This window comes from Chelmon rostratus, chromosome 14, assembly GCF_017976325.1.
Source record: "Chelmon rostratus isolate fCheRos1 chromosome 14, fCheRos1.pri, whole genome shotgun sequence".
Taxonomy (NCBI): Eukaryota; Metazoa; Chordata; class Actinopteri; order Chaetodontiformes; family Chaetodontidae; genus Chelmon; species Chelmon rostratus.
The window spans coordinates 13,391,672-13,412,450 of record NC_055671.1 but is presented as its reverse complement, the minus strand read 5'-3'; the positions used below and the strand labels follow the sequence as shown (position 1 = coordinate 13,412,450).

General features: G+C 44.4%; 1 protein-coding gene across 1 annotated transcript in view; it reads right to left on the bottom strand.

Moving 5' to 3' along the window:
- The window catches only part of LOC121616995 (protocadherin-16-like), an 84,190-nt gene that overhangs the window by 20,624 nt on the left and 42,787 nt on the right, over window positions 1-20,779 (bottom strand). Inside the window, exons 5-7 of the mRNA XM_041951940.1 lie at window positions 2,546-2,734; window positions 532-763; window positions 181-417 (exon numbers count right to left, since the gene is read on the bottom strand). Of these exons, the coding sequence (XP_041807874.1) occupies window positions 181-417; window positions 532-763; window positions 2,546-2,734 (658 nt within the window). The remainder of the gene's footprint in view (window positions 1-180; window positions 418-531; window positions 764-2,545; window positions 2,735-20,779) is intronic.

Here is a 20,779-nt window from a genome sequence, read left to right as displayed (position 1 = left end):
TTTGTCCCGGTACTCGTCTGAAAGAGGAAACCAGGTACGGCACATAAAAGAGGTTCCCCTCAGCAAATCATGTAAAGTAAATTGATGCAAACAAGGCTGAAATGACCACAGGCAGACAAGAGGAGCAAAGAGAAAATACTCGATAATCAACAGAGGACCTGAGAGCACAGCCGTCCTCACCTGTCTTGGCAGCAGCGCGGACCACTCCCACCGCTGTCCCCCTGAGAACGTCCTCGGGCACGGTGAAGAAATACTGGGCCTGTTCAAACACGGGGGACGCCACCGAGCCTCCCACCACGCTCACGTTCACCCTGGCGTTGACCGGCGCCGTCAAACCCCCACCGTCCTCGGCTGATATCACCATGGAGATGACCGTGTTGGCTTTGCCGTGGAGCGAGCGAGAGAGAGAAATCACACCTGTAGAGTTGGAAGACAGGAAAGTAGAGAAGGCGGATTATTCTTCGTTCTTCTAAATGTGTTCCACAGGAGCTCATCCATATTTGTTGTGTGTGTGAGTGTTCGTATACACACCTGTGTCCTTGTTGAGAGTGAAGAAAGCAGAGCCTCCTCCAGGTACCGTGCGGTAGGTCACCCTGCCGTTTTGCCCAGCATCAGGGTCGTTTGCCGTTACCTTGACGACAGAGGTCCCCGGGGCGCTATGGGTACTCAGGCTGACCGTGTAGAGGACTGGATAGAAGGCGGGCCTGTTGTCATTGATGTCCACCACCGACACCCGCACACGGGCTACTGAGCTCAAACCACCCTGAAAAACGCAGATTCCACAAATTAGATCCGACACAAGATTTTAGCATTGAAATAAAATGTTAGCAGAGTCCGTACGGTTGCATCAGCAGGGCAGGCTCAAGTGCCGCATTGAGGACTTTAACTGACTAGGCTATTGAGACAAAGGGAGGCTAAATCATAAGAATAGCTATTATAGTTAAACCACATCCTCCCTCCCTTCCAGCTCTGTATATCCCCGAAGACAACATTCAATTTGTTTTCTAGCGCTTGGTGGAAATCGACAGTCCGGGGCTTTCATGCCACGAATCTGCGACAATAGATTTATGTCACACTCTTAAGACGAAGCAGCTGTAAACGAGGAAGGGATGAGTTCTGTGTTAAGGATCCCTAAAATATGGAGCCAATCAAGCGTAGTATGCATTTGTCAGCGAGGAGAAGAGTTTGCACTCATTACGCTGTATCTGCGGGCTTAGTTTTACGAGCCCATTAAAAACAGGGATAGTGGAGACGGAGGGAACAGACACCAGCTGAATCGGGCTGGGAATGTGCTGGGAATGGGAGAGAGGATGCATTGCGGGGGTTGGATAGTAAATTATAGACCTGAATTCAATCTTTACCTCAAAAGGGGTGACTAAAGAGAATAAAAAGCATGAACACTACCATTGCTAGGACTAATAAGAGTATGTTTAGAGCAATGGTTACGTACAGAATTCTGTTTCTTTCTGTAATCCAAGTACACACAAGAGAATGAATGCTTTATTGCACCTTATGTGTGGTTTCAGTGCCTATCTAAGTGCATCCAATGTGATTAACTGATACTTTAAATGTGCATGGGTCTACTGGGAAGATGCTTGAGCAAAGAGTGTGTAAATGTGGTCATGGCATCAGGCATATTATTTAACTTAAACGGCATCCTGCAGTAAGAGCTTATTTAAACTGACTGTTTCGATGGTTCTGTTTTCCTTCTTCTTTACCTTTTTCCTACCCACACTGCCTGTCTGTTCGCTCTGATTGCTTTGCCATGCTGCTGCGGTCCCCCTTGATTTTTTTGAAGACACACAGTAAGAGACAGGACGCTGTCTTCCTCAAAACATGACTCTTTGATCAGATTTATTGTAGTGCAGCTGTACGCGTCTTTAATTTGCCGTCAGCTCAAAGCTCTGATCAGAAGGAGCGTTTCACACTCTGCAAGCAATGTGTTTGGTCATGGAGCATCACAAAGAAATTTGACTTGTGCCTAGTTTGAGGTTTTGGTGTCATCGAGAAGTCTATTTCAGTTCTGTTTGCACAAAAGATGCAAAGGCTGAAATTGTTTTTGGAAATACACTGACTTGCTTGTTTGGATGAGAAGAGCGATACCACTCTCATGCTTGTACGGTAAATATGAGGCTACCACAGTAGCCAGTTAGCTTAGCTTAGCACAAAGACTGGAAATGGGGAGAAACAGCTAGCCTGGCTATGTCTGAAAGAAACAAAATCAAACCAGCCCCCCTAATTCTTACGAGTTAAAACATGGTGTCTCACATGTTTAATTTGTACAAAACCTAAACATAAAAAAAACAATTGTGATTTTATGGGGAGTTTTGTTACCTTGCTTGGCTAACTGTTTTCCCCTGCTTTCAGTCTTTGTGCTAAGCTAAGCCAGTCTGTTGGCTGTAGCTTCGTAACCCCGTAATCGCATAGACATAAGAGTGGTATTGTTCCTCTTGTCTGACTCTTGGTGGGAGATTCCCCAAAATATTTGCCTTTAAGGATTGTTTTGTCTGCTTTTCTTTTAAGTTAAGGGTAAGAGCGCTCTTACTCCATCTGTTGCAGTGACAGTCAAGTCAAACTTGTCCAACCCCTCATCCCGGTCCAGAGCTGTGCGGGTGCAAAGCTGGCCGGACTCCTTGTCTATGGTGAAGTGGGTTGGTGCCGCATTTCCAGAGCCAGAGCCCAGGGTGTATGATATAGCACCGAAGGAGCCGCGATCCTCATCTGTGGCTGAGACCTGTGGGAAAAGAGACATGAGGTAAGACATGGACGGTCCACCGGTGCCAAACAGCCTGTGAGACATGAGGATTTCAAAAAGCATCACACGTACACACCCAGCAGGTCGAGAAATCTGCGTGAAAGAAAACCTACATGTGTCACAATTATTATATATGAGCTAAAGGCCTTTCTGTTATCACAATAATGTCCCATAATATAGCCATCTCACAGGCTCATACATCTGCACTTGTCCAAATATCACACACCATAGCACTACTTGTTATGATTTCCAGGGTGCTATAAAAACTGAGCATCTGTGAGAGCAATTCACTTTTATAGATCCCAGATATAGGGCATGTTTGAAAAAAATAAAATAAAAAGGACAGCTCTCCCCCGTGGTGTGTTTGAAAAACTGGCAGAGACAGGTGGTGCAGCGTTATCATGGATACAGAATAAGGGAAATGACAGGTGACCTTTAGTAAAAGAGGAGAGGAGAGGAGAGGAGAGGAGAGGAGAGGAGAGGAGAGGAGAGGAGAGGAGAGAAGAGGAGAGGAGAGGAAAGGAGAGTTTTAACAGAGGTTGTGAGTCTGGTTCAGGGGTCAACAGAGGCACTTTAAAGAATGTTGGAAGGTCAAGTGACACAAGCTGGTTTTCAGCTGGCACTGAAATAAGACACAGACTGACTGACAGACTGGAGGAGCCACTCTGTGATCCATATTTCTCCTCCAGAGGACTTCAAACTGTTTACACACAGACTCACAACAGGCAGAGGTCTTGACCCAGACCTTGACCTCATTTATCTCATCTGTCTAACATCCTTCTTTCTGCCGCACACACACACACACACACACACACACACACACACACACACACACACAATAAAAAGCATACACACAAACGTAAATTCATAAATCTATTTAAACATTCCAAAATCCCATAACACAACAGAGATTTCCTTGCAAAACACAAAAGGGAAATGTCCTCTGTGCTCCAGGGTCCTGCCCCCGACTGAAGTTTTACACTGATCCATAACATTGTTTGGTGGCGTTTATGGTGCTTGTTAAAAGTAGCATTCTCCCTCAGATCTCTGAGCCTTTAATGCGAGCCAAGATCCAGGAGGCCTCATGACATCACTCTCTCTCTCTGTCTCATAAGGCAGCAGTAGGATGTCTCGTGTTTATTTCCTAAAAACCTTTATAACAGTTACAGTTTTGGTTTTGTGTGAACACTGTTTATACTTTTTTCTGACTAAAGAGAGCTATTCCACAGTGTTCAACTGAAATAATACACGATAACATGCTGGATGTGATAATACACAATGCAATAGACAAAGATCATTACAATTGGAAAGACAGACTACTAGAGTGTTATGGTCACAGTCAGTTGTATGTTCCAGATTTCCAGAATTAATGCTGAATATTATGAGAATCAAGTTAGAAATTGTTGAGAAAAAAGATGCAACATCTCAAGAATCGTGTAGTAATATTACAAGAAAAATATTTCGGAAAGACGGTCCAAGTACATTTATAAATCAATTAATTAATTAGGGTTAGAAGAAAGAAATTAGGACTAACTCTCATATAATGACATTTTTCTTGAAATGTTCTGACTTTCAGAACATGAACATCGACATCATTCTCTTAATAAGATGACTATTCTACATGATTGCAAGGACTGCAGGATGAATATTGGTACATTATTGTTAAAATCTCATTTTGTTGTGGTCTGCTTTATAGATGCACGTCCACTTCTTTGCTATACTGCTTTCCACCCTAATCGCCTCCTCAAAGATCGACTAAAGAAGAAAAGGACGGACATAAAAGACAGATTTCTGCCTGTTGTTTGATGATTTCATCATACGGCTGAATCCATCTGATCTTGCTCTAGCCCTGAACCCCACAGAGCACAGGACCACCGCGGCAGACATCCGGCAGCGACAGTCCTTCCGTCCCACCGACACATGTCTTCACCATTACACTTACCTGCCGGCTATAGACGGACAGAAACACTCCCACCTCGACTCACACTGTCGCTCCTACAGGCTATTAAAACATGGAAATGATAGGGCAAGACGGTTGTGGTTTTCGAGGGGGTCTTACTGTACCTACGTACTCCTTTGGTCAGTGTTTACAGCTGGGAATTTTAGGTCATTGCTGGGATTTCCTGGAGACTACAGTGTTGAGACTAACACTATCTTTGGGATCTAGGCTCATGTCTGGTTCTTCCTCATATCTTTCTCACTGTCTGCGATGGATTAGCCACCTGTGGTGATGAGATCTGGATGACCGCGTACACCCTCGCACACACAGCCGCTCGCATACGTACACGATGACCCCATCCTTTTCACTAAATCTAATTAAAGACGCTTCAACACCCATGACCGCCCACCTGGCCATAGGGTGACTTCATCATCACCTCTAACTTTACCCGAAAAAGGATGCAGATCACAAACAGAGACAAAGGAAAGGGTGCTCTACTCTGGATAAGGCAGCAAAGGAGACATGGCTGTGTTTGTTAGGTACATGATATACAGCGGTTAGGAACAGTATACACAAATACACTTGAAAGTAGCTTTTGAGTGGAGGCTCAGACTGGGAAGAGGCTTGCATAAAGGCTGGGAACAAGAAGAAGAGCAGGACATTGATTCTCCACAGACTCTAAAATTTAAAAACCCTCCACAGTATGGTATGGATTCTTCATGCTGGAAAAAAAAAGAAAAAAAAAAAACGGCTATGCAAGCGCACTTTCATGGAAACTTCGGGAGCTATAAAATAAAAGATGTAATGATTTGAGTTTTTCTGCCAGTTATGCGGTTCCACACTTGAAACGCCGAAGCAGATTTGGCAAAAAATGCAGAGGGACAAGACAGAGAGAGAGCTGGAATACATGTCAGTGTTGTCAAAGCGCAAGAGTTTGAAATGTGTAGCAAAAGAAAATCATATCAACCCTCCTGAAAAGACAGGAGCTTGTAAGGATCAACTCTGTCATCAGCACATTTCCCTCCTGTCAATCCATCTGACAGCACAGCACTAGTGTTCACTTTACACTACACAGGCCAGAGGGATGGATCAAACTGACGTGCCGATTCAATACCCCAAACTCCCAGTTTGTTCCTGTATCCTGCATTTACGCAGGCTTTTAAAGCCTATAAGATAATGCAGTAAACACACACACACACACACACGGCATGTCGTCTTAAATCAAGAGATCTGGTTGGCCAGACGAAGGTGTTTGCCACGGAGGAATTCCTCCCACGCCGGAGTCTGTTCTCTGATCCATGACCAGCCAGCCAGCCTCGACTCTGCGCACCTATTCCTCATCGTACTCCCTGGAGGCATCCCGCCGTGATAAACACAACAACCGCGCAGCAACGCATGCACACACAGCAGCCCTTACCTTTCAACATCTAAATCTCTCCGGCTCTTAAGTATATGCTTGCGACGCGCTCGCCTCTGTGATGTTAGTGGTTACAACGCTGTACGGTTCTTCCACATCTACACAGATTTTTTGAGCGTGGGTGTATTTTCGATGGTCTAGTTGTTAGAAGGCCTGTTTTTTAACCGCAAGGTCAAAAGTTTGGTCCCCATGTTTTTGTAATGGTCTAGAGCATCTTGCTCTTGGACCACTGAACCTCTTCAAAGCATCATTACTCACTGTAAGTTGTTTTGGATGATGCAGAATTTACAGATATGAGCTGCCGTAAAGAAAAAGAAAAAACACTCATATCCTATGGTGATCATTATTATATTAAAGGGCCATAATGGTGGTTTTGCAGGCATGAACTGAAACTAATGGCTGCCTGGAAGGTGGTCAATGCCTGGAGTGTGGTTCACTTTGGAAAATGGTCTGCAGTAAAGCTTAGTACACACAATTTGTACTTAATGGGCTTAAACGTGCAAAACCACCATTGTGGTTCTTTTCTGTGGGAGCGCTGATATCCCACCTGATGGGTTCACGAAATGTAGCAGAATGTGGAGAAAATATTTAGTAAACATGCACAGCAGGGAAGGCATCAATGACAGCAGGCTAAGGTAACAAAAATCAAAGAGGTCAGAATGTTATATCCCCTCCAGCACAATCAGCTATTATGATGGAAAACGAGGTGATAGCCTTCTTAGTTTGTTGTGAGCAATATCCTTCATAAAAACACAAAGTGTGTTCACAAAGTGGTGAACCTCGCTCCATCCTGAGCTTTTCCAGGATGCTCCTTTCATAACAATCATGATACTGTCACCTGTTACCAATGAACCTGTTTACCTGTGGAATGTTCCAAACAGGTGTTTTTGGAGCGTTCCACAACTTTCCCAGTCTTTTGTTGCTCCAGTCCCAACTTGTTTAAAACGTGTTGCTGCATCAAATTCAGAATAAGCAGATATTTACAAAAATCAATGAAGTTGATGAGGTCGAACATTAAATATATTGTCTTTGCACTGTTTTCAGTTGAGTATATGTCAAAAAGGATTAGCAGATTATTACATTTTGTTTAATTTGTTTCAACTTTTTTTGAATTGGGATTGTAGTAGAAAAAATAAGGAGCCAGCCAAGAAAATGTCTACCTGTTTTTCAGCAGCTGTCACGCTCATATGACGGGAATATGGCTCGAACGTGTCTTTCTAACATGCAAACGATAACTGACCTGCAGAAGACTCATCTAATTATGCATTATGTGACATATCATGACTTTTCAGGGCATTCATCAGTTGAAAAAATCATCAAATCCATTTCCTCAGTTACAGGCATCTGCCAAGCATCTGAACTTGTAATACATGCCAAATCAATTCATCCAGCACGCTTTCAGCTTAAGATTTTCATACAGTACTTTGATTTACCTAACGTGTAGTGCATTGACAGACTACTAAATATCTGTTAAAAGACACAGTCTAAGGCTCGCACAGCAGCCGTCAGCTGCAAGGGCTATGGTGAGGGCTATGTGAAAAACAGTCAGGAAGAGCGTGCAGAGTATCGGATTCAGCCAGGACGCAGGCCTGCAGCTTTTTTGTCCGCAGAGAGCCATTCATCCTTGGCTGGGACAGTAGAGGAGTGATCACTCACTGGAGCATTAGCAAAGATCCAGACCTCATCATTCACTGGCCTCACTCTTCTTCACAATCGCTCCCTCTTTCTGTCTCTCTACCTTTCCACTTAGCCTTCCTCTATCGTACACTCCCACTGTCACTCTCGTTCTGCAGATGCACAGGAGGATGGCTCTCCAAGGGTCCACTTAGAACTCACACGCACACCTAACCCTTTCCTATCTGCAACTCAAGGCTCACACACGTCAGCCAGAGTCATCTGTCAGTGGTATTCAACGCTGCAGAGAAAGACTGGCCTCCTGTCTGTAATGGGGTGCAGATTAACAGGTGCTGTCTAATGATACCAGAGCGCCAACATCCACCCCAAAACCTCATGAGTGACAGTAAGACATCAGCTGACTTCTTCCATGTCTTATTTACTTTTTCTTCTACACTGGATTGCGGTCTTTTGTCCTTGCTCACCCCTTCCCCTCTCTGTCCTCCGCTCCTTCATTATACTCATGGCTTTCTCCCTCTTGCTGCACTGTATCTCCTCTCTCCCTTCCTCTCCTCTCTGTGCTCATCTTCTCCAGATGTGGGCGCTGATCCAGGTGGATCCTGCTGTTCTCTGCAGTTTGTCTCTGTAAAACATCAGTTAGTGTCAGAGGGAGTCTGTGCGCAGCTTCTCGGCCGCAGCTGCACTTCTGCCGTGGCTCTGGACTTTTATAGCTTCCCATGAAAGAGAGGGGGAGAGAGATTCTATAGGCTTTGATAGTAAAACCTGTAAAACACAGAGAGTTGTCCCGATCTAATCTACTCTTTCGCTGATGTTTATGAAGCAATCATCATCTAGAAGAAGCCAAATATTCATGCAACTCTTGTCCAACCATATGCAACCATTTCTATCAGTTATACTGTTGTGATGATGCTGTAGTCTGGCACCGATTCTTAGTCTTGTTTACTTATTCCTTGATGAGATATTTCCTCATTTAAATCATTACACTGCTTTTTTTTTTTTTTTTTCGTTTGCCTTCATTTCTGGTTTCAGGTTTGGAAATTCTCGTTTTTAGATCTGGTTGATTGTTTACTGCGACTGCTCGTGGTTTCTCTCTCCATCGGACTTATTTTTAGGGACATCACCGCATTTCCAGATCTCAGAAATTAACTTGCACAATCTTATTATGACTGATATAACTAATGCCAGAAACTACGAAAATTAGAGCCACGCTGTAATAAACCTGAATTATCCCTTAAAGGAGCGGCAATGACCATAAAAGAGCATGATCGACCTGGAGCTTGTGATCTGAATGCATCATTGTTGGATAATTGCACACAAGCTGAAGTTATTTACAACAAACTGAAATAGGGGTCTGGATTTAAAGGCAATAACTGCGTTGGAGTGTCGGATGGAGCTAAAACATTCACTTTGACTTTGTTGCTCTTTTTTCCAGAGACACATTCCTTTGCTCTCCAGTGAGCAGCAATCCTCACATTAGGCATTCTCGAGCCTCCAAATCAATTTCTGCCTGTCTGTTGCCAATGAGTTGAGGCACTATGGGTACAATTAAGATATATGGCAGGGAAGGAGAGCTGCGAGGAGGAGGGGGGAGAGGAGGGGGGAATAGTTTGGCAAAGGAACAAAAGGCAGGGCTAATGATAACATGAGACCTTGAAATGGGAACGAGGAGGACCGAAGCTTCATCTCGCTTCTCCTTCAATCTCCATTCCTTCCTTGACCTCCCCTTTCTTTTCTAGCGTCCCCCCTCCCCGCCCTCCCCTCTCCTCTGTCCTCTCCCTCGCTCGTTCTTTCAGCACCCTATTACGGCAAGTGCTTGTTGTCTTTCATGTGGAGTTCACGGCTGGAAATGATTAGGAACATCAAACCACTGAAGGGAAGAGAAGGGGAGGGAGGTGAAAGAGACGGAGCGAGAGAGATTGACTTCTATATTTGGAAGAAAGAATGCTAATATTATTAATGAACATAATAAGAGATGATGGCCACTAAAAGTGCCTCTCTCTCTTTCTGTCTCCCACAAATATGCAAGCTTGTATATACACACCACAGGGCACATGTGTAGATGTTCCACACTCAGAGCTAAACAGTAAACTACACCGTAGAGTTACAGCTTCAGTGGAGTTTAACATGTGTTGTGTGTTAGGAAGTTTATCTCTGGGCTGCATCTCATGTTAAAGGACACGGCAGCCGTCGCTTAGGCATATTCACGAGTCTGTTCCAAGAGTCGAATCGTCTCACATTTACGTCTGATGTTTGTTTCTTCCATTTTTTTTTTATTATATATGAGTTTGCAGTGCTTTAGCCTCCAGTCGATGGAAGCGGAATAGCGAATCATCACTGGCACGATCTGTTCCAAGCTCCAAACACCCAGCGCTGCAGTCCAGCAATTACACCAGGTCTGTCACCATTAGCTCGATAGATCAAGAACGAGCTGTCGCCTCTTTTTCTGAGAACAGGTAGAAGAAGGGAGGAGGGGGAGTCGACTGTGAATGGAGGTCAAAAGTGAGGTCGGGGGGAGATAAAAAGCTAGTTACAGGGATGGACAGAAGGCTAGAGGAACACAATGAGGGATGACATCATTTTACTGGACTCTGAAGAGCGATAAGAGAAGCAGGGGATTTAGATGGTAGTGATCCTATCTTGTGCAAAGCCCTTCAATGTGGCAACTCTTAACCCAGGGGTGCAACGGTTGTGTGTGTCGGTCTACTGTACCCCAACCCCTCCTTTTAAAGCTTCTTTTCAAAGTGAATCCTGCGGGCCCTGACTGACAGCTGGCCTAATCAGCGCTGAAATCAGCCCTATTTTTTACTTACTGTTAAATATTTATAGCCTTTTAAACCCTGTCTCTCTGTCTGTGTCCGAGGCCTCAGTTAGACTCACTGGCTGGCGCGGCAGCTGCGAGCAACAGATCCGCATGCATATCTGTGAAATGCCAGGGGTTTTATCGTCGCTATCTGCTAACAGGGAAGCTAATGAGGTGCTCGAGGTCAGGTGTCAGAGTTGAAGGGCGACTGTGCACGTTCACCACCCACAGAGTTGAATGAAAATCGGCATTATATATTCACAGTCGCAGTTATTAAATGGTCTCGAGTCTGCAAACGATAGCAGCAACATGGCCCACTATTAGCAAGACTCCTCGACATCAGCTGAGAAGCAGAGTTGTGTTTTTTTTTAAAGCATAATTAGGGAAATCAACGTTGCGCCCTTTTAAATGATCCTTGGTCAGCAATCAAATTCAGACATTTGTAAGCTTAATGAGGCTAAACGCTGTCAGATTGCTGATGAGCACTGCAACTGCTCTGTTTTATGTATTCTGAGGATATGAAAACACTGCAAAAAAGTGTAGCAAAGACTGCCGAAGCAGAGAGAACAAAACGCGCAAAGTTTTCTCCAGGCCATCGTCTGTGATTTACACCGCGAGGTCTGTCATATGAAGTGAGCGATGATTGTCACTTATTGTCTTCCAGTTGTAATTTTGCTCCAGAGATGAAGAGAAAACAGTAATTAAGGAGTGAGAGAGCACAAAGACGGACTGGAGTTGGACCTCAGACAGGGGACCGCTGTCTGAGGCTGTCTGAGCTGGTGGGTTTTTGGGTGAATGGGAGGATGGATGATTGAGAGCGCATGGCCCACGATTGCTTTGGGGGGGCCTCTAACAGGCTAAAACAGCAGTATCTGTTTAGGAGGATGCCTCTGTGCTTCTGCTGCAGGATGGGTGCGTGTGTGTGCGTGCATGCGCATGTGTGTGTATAAATTTTGGGCATTTCGGTGGTTTGTCCAATACAAACAGGACAAAGAGAGAGAGTGAGGAATCTGTTTTGTTTTTTTTCCTCCACTGGGACACCACAGGATTTTATTCTATTCTCTTTGACGAGTGTGTGACTGTGTAAAGAGTATATCATTGGGAGCGGGCACTTGGAAATTGAGGGTTAGCATCTTGTTGACGGTTATTGTTTCTAATTTGTATTTCATGTTCAAAGCACGTCTGCATGGAAAGGGAGGGAAGAAAGGGGAGAGGATGGGGGAGGAAGATGGTCCACTGAAGAACAAGAATAAACTCATCTACTCCATCGGACATTTTTCTGTTTGCAAATTGGCAAATGTTGTGTTACGACACCTAATCTATATAAGTGTGTGTGTATGCATGTGTGTGTGTGTGTGTGTGTGTGTGTGTGTGTGTTCAGGGCAGACACAGTGAACAATTCTGATTATGGGTATTGATTAGTCCATCTGTGAGAGCAAAAAAACACACAAAAGAGAAGATCAATAGGTGTGATTTGAACAATCTATCATGAGGACAGCTGTTGAAGGAGTGGAGAAAGTTACTGTCAACCTCCTCCAGAGATTTAGAATATTCCAAATAAGATTCTGTCATCAGTTTATCAAAGTGGAGACGAAATGTTTGGAAAAACATCTGCTATCTTCATGTTTTGCACTCTGTGGGTGAGTTTTTTTCTGATGAAACTGATGCTTCACCGCCTTAAAATAAACATTATTACCACCATCACTACGTTAGCCTGAGATGTTTAGACAAAGCTCTCCGATCTCAGGCCAACGTGCAAAAAGCTCCTGCCCTCTCGACAACTTGGCTCAAGTTGATACGCAAATAGAGATATGCACAATGCCTTCTAAACATGCTGCGCAAAGGTTCAGGCTTATCCCTGCTGATTGCACGGCTTCGCTCCACTAAACCAAAATAGTGTCTGTAAGCCTCTGTAGCCCTCCGCCCATCTAGTCATGCTTCCTGGATGTGATCCCTGAGGCCATGGGACAGTTTGGTCATGGCCTCGCCAGTTGTCATTGAGCTCTAACACTAAACACGATGGAGGTAAATGAATTAACACCAGAGTTCAGCCAAATAATGCAGGATTTTGTTTGTGGTGGATAAAGCCACAACGGCGTGTTACCATCAGCATTTAAACATCCCAATTAAGGCTGGGCCATAACTCAATATTATCAATTCCTGACATCATATTGTCATGATATGATTACACTGTTTGCCACTGCGGTGCACATTAATGATGCCAAGCAAATTATAAGTAAAAACTAACAAATTAGATAATGAAGTTTTTCCTAATGCGAAACATAAAATAAATGTTTTTAATATACAATTTTTAAAATATAACTGGCTGGCAAAACATCAAAGCAACATGGGAACTTTTGATGAATCAATTCACTGCAGCCACAAGACAAAAAATAGTCTTGTGACATTTTCTTTTGAGGTGCACACTTGTTTGAGCCGAGAACCCAAACATGATTCACTAAAAGCCACAAACTTCTCCCTGGCGCTCCCCACTCTCTCCCAAAAGCTCAAAACATGGCAGATAAAAATGGCTGACCTCATACAAACACAGAGGTAAACTCCAAAAATAATTTGTCATTGCCACAATGATTCCCTGTATCTTCCGCCTACGGCACCGCTGCGGTTAGGGCATCGTCGTAAGTTGGCAGATGGAAGCCTTTAACTCAAACACTTATTACATTATTTATCTGTTACTATCTCTGCCTCGGGGCTAAGAATACAATAAATCTGGCCAAACTTGAGTTAAAGGATTCTCTACTGACATGTTTCCAATTCAAACTAAATCACGGGTTTAAAAAGTAAATCTGATTGAAACCAAGTCCCCCTCTGTGGAGCAGCAGGCACTTTTTAGATGCACACAGGCTTCCAGGCTAGTTGAAGCCCGATTTTCTCTGTATAAACATTTACACTTCAGCGTCATTTTATTTCTCGATCTGTAAACCAACAAGCAAGCTATGTGGGAGGCTCACAATAATAAGGCAGAGTGTGTTTATCATTATAAGCGAGTTTTTAGGTTTTATTGGGGAGAGACGAAACCACTTTTTTTTTTTTTGCCCTCCAGACACGATCATACGAAGAGCCAAAACTCATCTGACAATGCACTGCAAAAAGCCAAATCCGAGGTAATATGAGCTTGTTTTGTGTCTGGCAAGATGTATCTTCCTACAAGGTAGTTTTCATGTGTTTTATGTATCTTAATAAGATATTATAACTTCTTAGTGAGATCTGAGTAACTTAATGCTTGAAACCAGAATTTCCAAAATTGTAAAGCTGTTTGATCGACACGCAAGTACAAAACCGCGTCGTTAAAGTCAGAATTTCTCTGTATCCAGACAAATGTGCTTGATTTTAGTCTGGCTGCACTATTTTTAAGATGCCTGTGGCTCGTTGAGACTAGATATTGTTACTGATTTTAAACATCTTATTAAGGGAAATTTTCCTCTTCTGCTCGCGGATAAGTTGGCTTATTTTAAGTGATATATCCCTCATTTTATTGCTTTTTTTCTTGTTTCAGAGCTGAGGTTTTGCAGTGTATTAGTTTCAGGGACGAAGGTCATTGCAAACTGTGCCTCTGTGCACATGTGCGTGGCATGTGTGTGTCTGCCTATGTGTGACCAAATCAATGTGAGTCTTGAGGGTCAAAGGTGAGCCAGACTTCCAGCTGCGCCTCTATCCTTGACCCCTCCGAGTGAGAGAGAGAGAGTGTGTGTGTGTGTGTGTCACCCATGACAACACCATGTATCACTGACAAAATGAGAGGGAGTAACACCTGTTATCTTTGTAGAAAAGGATAAAGTGTGGCAGTCTTGATTACAGGAAATCAAAAACCTGTGAGATGCGACACTCATCATCCATTCAGCAGGATTTTTTTTTCTTCTTTTTTTTCACAATAGCAGATGAGGACACAGAACGGATTTAACCAGCTGTGTGTACGTGCATTTTCTTCCCTCTACGTCTCCTCTGCGTCTGTAGTTTCTCCCTCTTTCCCTTGTTTTGCTTGAGGTCAGGCAGTTAGCAACCTCCACCTCAGGGAAGTGACAAAAGTAAAAGACAGCAGGAGCAACCCCTGAGCTTTGAGCTTACATCTGGTGTTGGGTTACTAGTTGTTGACTGCAGACAAGCACAGCAGCTCCAAAGCAGAGGGTTTATAACAAGTCTGCACACCCCAAATAGCAGAAGTAGAAGATATAACAATCCTATGGTGTCTGTCTATCAAAGCAGTCACATCGCCTGTAAGAATATACACTGAAGCATTAATGAAGGGTGAAACCCAGGTCAGGCCTGCATCTGTTTCTGCAAAAAGATCAAGTCAAGTGAGTGTTTAAGTGTCTAAAATTTTGGTATACACTTTGTTTTGCTTAAAAGAAGCTTGACAAGGCATCTTAAAATAGGTCTACAGGAAAATAAGATTACAAAGACTCATTTCAAGGAACGCTTGTTTCGTGCGGTCAAGTCAATTTCAAACCATTTAATACTCGATTCTGGGGGATCGAATCACTTCAAATAAGATTAGTGTCATTCTTTTTTCAGGATGAACACACACACGCAAGACTAATGAATCTAGCCCAACCAAAATTGCTAATTAAGACAAAGCAAGTGACGTTAACTGGAATCAAATCAAACAGCCTTATATGGTCAGCACCAGATAATCCAATACTCAAATCAAGTCAGACCTGATTTGAAATCTAAATATAACATAATGTCTCTTACTTAGAAATGTTTTTGTCACAAAAACACTCACACAAACACATATACAGTGAGTGCAGGCTGCCACAGCCACCCTCAAACTAAAATATAAGGATTTTCAGACAAATGGAGACCCTATAAATGAAAAAAAGGCAGATTTACAATAAAAAAGATGTTAATTAAATGTGAGATATTTAAATTGGCTGGCGAGTTGCCAGTCCGCTCTTATAAAGGCAATGAGTGAATACAGCCATCTTTTAGTGGTCAGTCTTCACCAGCTAACAGTGATATCGTACAACCAAAAGTCATATGCATTCATGCATATCTGACGGCTCCTGTTTGGGCTACAGTACTGAACAGTCCTGTACACTACCCTGACCTTGTGAATTTTCTGCAGTCATGTGCATGATAAGGATCACACAACAAGCAGCAAAGCTTAACGGCCGCTAATGTCTGACCTCGGACTGACAATGGAGCTAAGTTGATCGCGCGGTTAGGAGTAACAGGCAGCTATGATAACTGGATTAGCCTCTGACTGACCTGGGCCTGAACCACAGCCAGAGTCAGAGATGGGTCACCTGCTCAGCGACTGCTGAGAGAGACGTATAGAGAGAGGTCTGTCCGCCTGCGTTAATGCTCGTTAGCGTCAGGGTCGACGGCGAGATGAAACTAAACAGTTAGCAAATTTAATGTTGAGGAGGTTCAACTACTCGGGTCACATGCAAGAGCCCAGAGGTCACGAACTCCAGCTGCTACACGTGGTGTGTGTTGGCAATTTAAAGGCCGACAGGTGCTGTTAAAACACATCATTCTCATTAACACACACACACGCTCAAGTACACGCAAACTGCTGAGTGGTCAGCTCGCAGTCAAAGCAATCACATCTTAATGAATTCTATTGATTAACGCTATTCTGCTGAACGTTCGGGAGCCAAACCCTTGTCTGCGCTACAAACGCACACACACAAACACACACACGCACACACACACACACACACACACACACAGATTGCCTACAGTGTAACTAAGTTCTGCTTAATTGAACCACAGAGACACAAAAAGCCTCCATGCGTATGTGTGTGTGTGGGGGGGGATATTAGACACCGCGATTACATATTCATACACAGCCTGAGGGGGTGAAAAACTAGCTTATCCTTGTTAAATTAATTTCCTGACTCTGCACATGTGAGGTGAATACGGGGAAGTGGTGAGAGACACAGTCCTGATTCCTAAAGCACCTGTTAAGTCACGGTTCGTGTGGGACCAAAGCCTGATACCCAGAATTTCAACTGTCCTCAGAAGAGGCAGCCAAGTTATTCTCGGGATAAACTGTTCGGTCTAAAGCTACTTTAGCTGCTTAAATCATCTTTGTCTTTTTCAGTTGTTTTTCCTTTCCTCGGTCCACACGCTTTTCATCTGCTCTCATCGCTTTCTTCAGAGAGGATTAAAGTTAATTGCTCCTTTGGGTCGGCAACTTTCTCTCTCATTTGTTACTCCGTCCCTCTGATTTCAGCACAAACAAAAAGGCAGTCGGCGTGGACAGTGATGGCGCGGCCAAACAGCAGGGAGCCAATCAGATTAAAGAGCGCAGCGGAGGTGGCTCATAAAACCCAAAACACACTTGGTAAACCAGGTTGTCAGTGATGTAGAGCGTCCATTAAAGATACATTCATGTGAAACAGGGCTAGCGCACATGTGCGCAGCCTTCCTCCCCATTATCATCCCATCCTCCACGGCTAGCTCAGCCAGCTGGAATTTCCAAGAAAAACAGGTTGGCCAGGCATGATGCAGCCCTGGGGTCAGAGACACAGCCAACTCCTGCAGGGAGCGAATCAGACAGGGATGAAGAAAAGGGGGAAGAGGGAGAACGAGAGAGAGAGAGAAAAAAAAAGAGGCGGAAAGGGTTAGCGCAGCACACCTACAGACGTGTGGAAAGAAGTCTTAAATCAGCTGCACGTCCGCACTTCATCAGTCAGCTCACTGGGAAACAGCTTCTCAACACAAAGGCCCACTGCAAGCACTGCACAGCACAGTAGTAGCTTCAAACCCAAACACTGCAGACATGAACTGGGCAGACCGGGGCCCGAGCCACAGATTGCTCCATTGTCTCCAATAAAAAACTATAAAAGCACACCGCAGGTATTCGAAGGAATGTTGAGCGCTTAGACAGTTGCTTTATCTGAACGCTGGGAAACCGAAAATCTTAATTGCGCGAACAGAGGCGAAGAAGCAAAGATAAGCTGGGATGAAGATTAATTTAAAGCTGAATACTCTCCACATAGAGAGACTTTAGCTTCAAAGAAAGAAATAATGAGACTCTAGTGACTCTGATTAATTGAGGGGCCTTTTCTAGCTTCATCACTCCATCTTTTGTGCTATCTGTATCTCTGCTGCTTCCGTCCACTGTGCTGAATCATTAACACAGCGCCCCTTACGTCATTGCAGAATAGAAAAAAGCTGCACTAATTACCACATGCAAAAAGTTTTAGCTAATTTATGCTGACAGCAGATAGCACACTCCGCAAGAAAATGGTAAAAGTTGGATAGATTTTGCAAGTCAAGTCTCCGGTTGAGTCAAGGAAAAAGGGAGACCAGAAGCACAACAACATCAGCTGCACCCTGCTGTGTAAATCATGATGTGTCACGATGAAAGCGAGGGTCCACTAACGGGCACGATGCCAAGAGATGAGGTGATGATGTGCCGGTGAGCGTGCTGCATCGTTGTCGTCGGGGAGGAGTGGAAATTGTCGGGATAAGAAGTGTGGGTGAGGAAAGGTGGATAGCAAGGGAGAGAGAGAGGGAGCTGAACTAATGTGGTGTTTCGGAGATGTGAAACACAGGGCTTAGGAGGACAAGACAGAGAGAATTAACGCTTGGCCCTATAAAGACGATGACAGAATATTATGGTATTTATGGTTTCGTTCCAAGTGTGCATGACGGGGACATGGGAATTTGCATTTGTGTGATTCTTCTTTAAGATGTCGGATGTCTATTTTGGCATCATTTGCGCCCGTGAAGGAGGGGAGGACAGGCGATGAAGGCTGAGAGGTTTAGCCGGGAGTTAGAGGGGAGATTAGCGTAAAGTCACGGGGTAAACAGACCTCCAACACAGTAAGCCAAGGGGTTCAAGGTAGGAGGCGGCGACTAAGATGCATTAAGCCACACAGTAATGGGAAATGATGGGGTCCCAGCTATCACATGGCTGGTCACACCAATGCTGCCTGGGAGAGGGGTGAGAGGGGGCGGCGGACTGGGGGTGGCGCAGATTATTACCCAGATCAAAGCCATGTTTGAGTGGATTTGGGTTTCACGAATGGGAGGAGAGCAGGGACAGGGTGTAGGATGAAGGGAGGGCGGAGATCTAAAGATGCAGTATTTCAAAGAGGTTACAGTAGCCTTGTTAAAACATAACCCAAATCTTGTTTTTCAATTGCCTTCAGTCATTACGCAGAGCCTCCTCAGAGCCTTAACGCGAAATCTAATCAAAAATAATCTTACATATGCTACTTTCCCTCTGGAGCCAAGCCCCTACATCCACAAAACAGCATTCACCATTTCTTTCAGCATGCACCTGCTATGACAGACTTGCATCCCCCTGCCCCCCTTTTCCGATCCCTGCTTTAATGCGCCGCTGCCAAAAATGGCTTCTGCCCACGCTTCCTCTCTGTTTGCTTACCCTTTAATGTATTTACTTGACCTCCAAGAGGCATCCATATGATGATGTTTTTCTCACCCCTAAAGCACCCCCTCCGGCTCAGATAGCAGCGTCGTACCTTAGCCAGCAGAGCTCACCATCACCAGGGTCACATTTAGCCCAGCTCAGCACTTACAGAGGAGAATGACGGGGGGACAAGTGATACAACTGCAAGGAAAAAAGTGGGATAAGATACAAGAGCAGAGAGAGGAAGATGGAGATGGAGGGATGCGGGCATACAAAGCATGGGGGAGGGAGAGGAAAAGGGGGTCTCTGTTGTCTTTAAAATCTTATTGGTTTTCTCTTTCATTACAGAACCAGTGTTGACTCTGCACACTGCCTGCTCCCTGTGGATTAACTATACTGCCTGGACACACACACACACACACACACACACACACACACACACACACACAGACACACACAATCAATCGCTAACTTATATGCATACAGGAACATGCATGAGGGTCTACATGCAGACTCACACACTGCCTCTATTTGGCATCATAATAATAATAGTAATAATAATCATAATTTAGCTTCTTTTTCATCAATATACTGCAATTACAGAAAAGCGACATCGGCGTGGACCGGATGGCAGCGAACAGCATGCAGGGATTTGCCTCCATGCGGCTAAAAGCTAAATATCCCTCCTGTGTCTTTTATGAATGAAGCATGAAAGGAGAGCGCTTGCACTGGACGGAAAAGACAGCAGCTTCTTGGACGACGTAGAGACAAAATGCCCCTGTAAATTTCTATCTCAAACACACTGCTCCCCGAGGGGCAAGTCTAAACAGGCACGTCAAGCCCAGTTAGCCGGCCACTGTATACGCACAATGGCGCCTTGTGTGCCGGGGGCCAACCAAAACGTTCCCCAGGTTGTTGGCACATCTCTGCACTGAGAGGGTATTTCCCTTTAAACCTGCTTCCTTTTTATACCTCCATCACCCCTTTATCACTTCCTTCTCTCCTCTTTTGAGCCCCGTCTTCGATCCTTGCCCCCTCGATCTCGTCTCCCTCTCTCTGTCTCTGCCCCTCCCGTCTCCTGACTCTGTTCTATTGACAGTTTGTCTCTACTGGCTTGAAGGCTTCAGGCAACGTATGCAATATTCTTTGCTGAGAGTAAAACCTGGAACGCCTGGGTAATTGCCTGTTTAAATGCAATGATTCGTTTTCCTGTTTTCCTTTTACCCACTTTTCTCTTTAATTTAATTTGGTTGCAATCCATCTCTACTGTGGAATTTCAGCCCTTCTGTCCGACTCTATCTTCGTACATGCGTCTGCACTTCAGGTATGTACATTTTTTGATTTGCATCTTTTTTTGGTTGCTGTCCCTTATTTCACAGACAGGGCGTGTCACATTCATTTCTGAATGTTCTTTGCTACAGTCCACTCTCATTTTGGTTTTGACCGAGGAGGAGAGCCCAAAAATATTCATGGTTGAATTTTTATTTCATTTCAGTTACTTTAGGGAGCTCTGGGCTTCCTCCGCTGTACATTCATTTGGCAGCGGTGGCACCGCATGGCTGCGAGTTTGGAGAAAATCGGGCAGACGATCTTCAGCGTCATTGTCCTCCCAGAAACACGTGCGGAGCTCGTATGTGTGCTTTAATCTTAATAAACATAAGCTTGTTATGTCTCTGAACTGCAGCCAGCTCTGAAAGTGGAAATGGGACGGTGATGTGGTTTGTAAATGGACCACAAGCCAAAATTGACTCCAACTTTTGCTGTTCCAAAAAGAGAAAACACACACATGCAGCACACACACACACACCGCACACGCAAACAAACCATACACAATGGATTTTAGTGACAAACAGATGGAAATGTTCAGGCTTTTCCACAAATTTCAG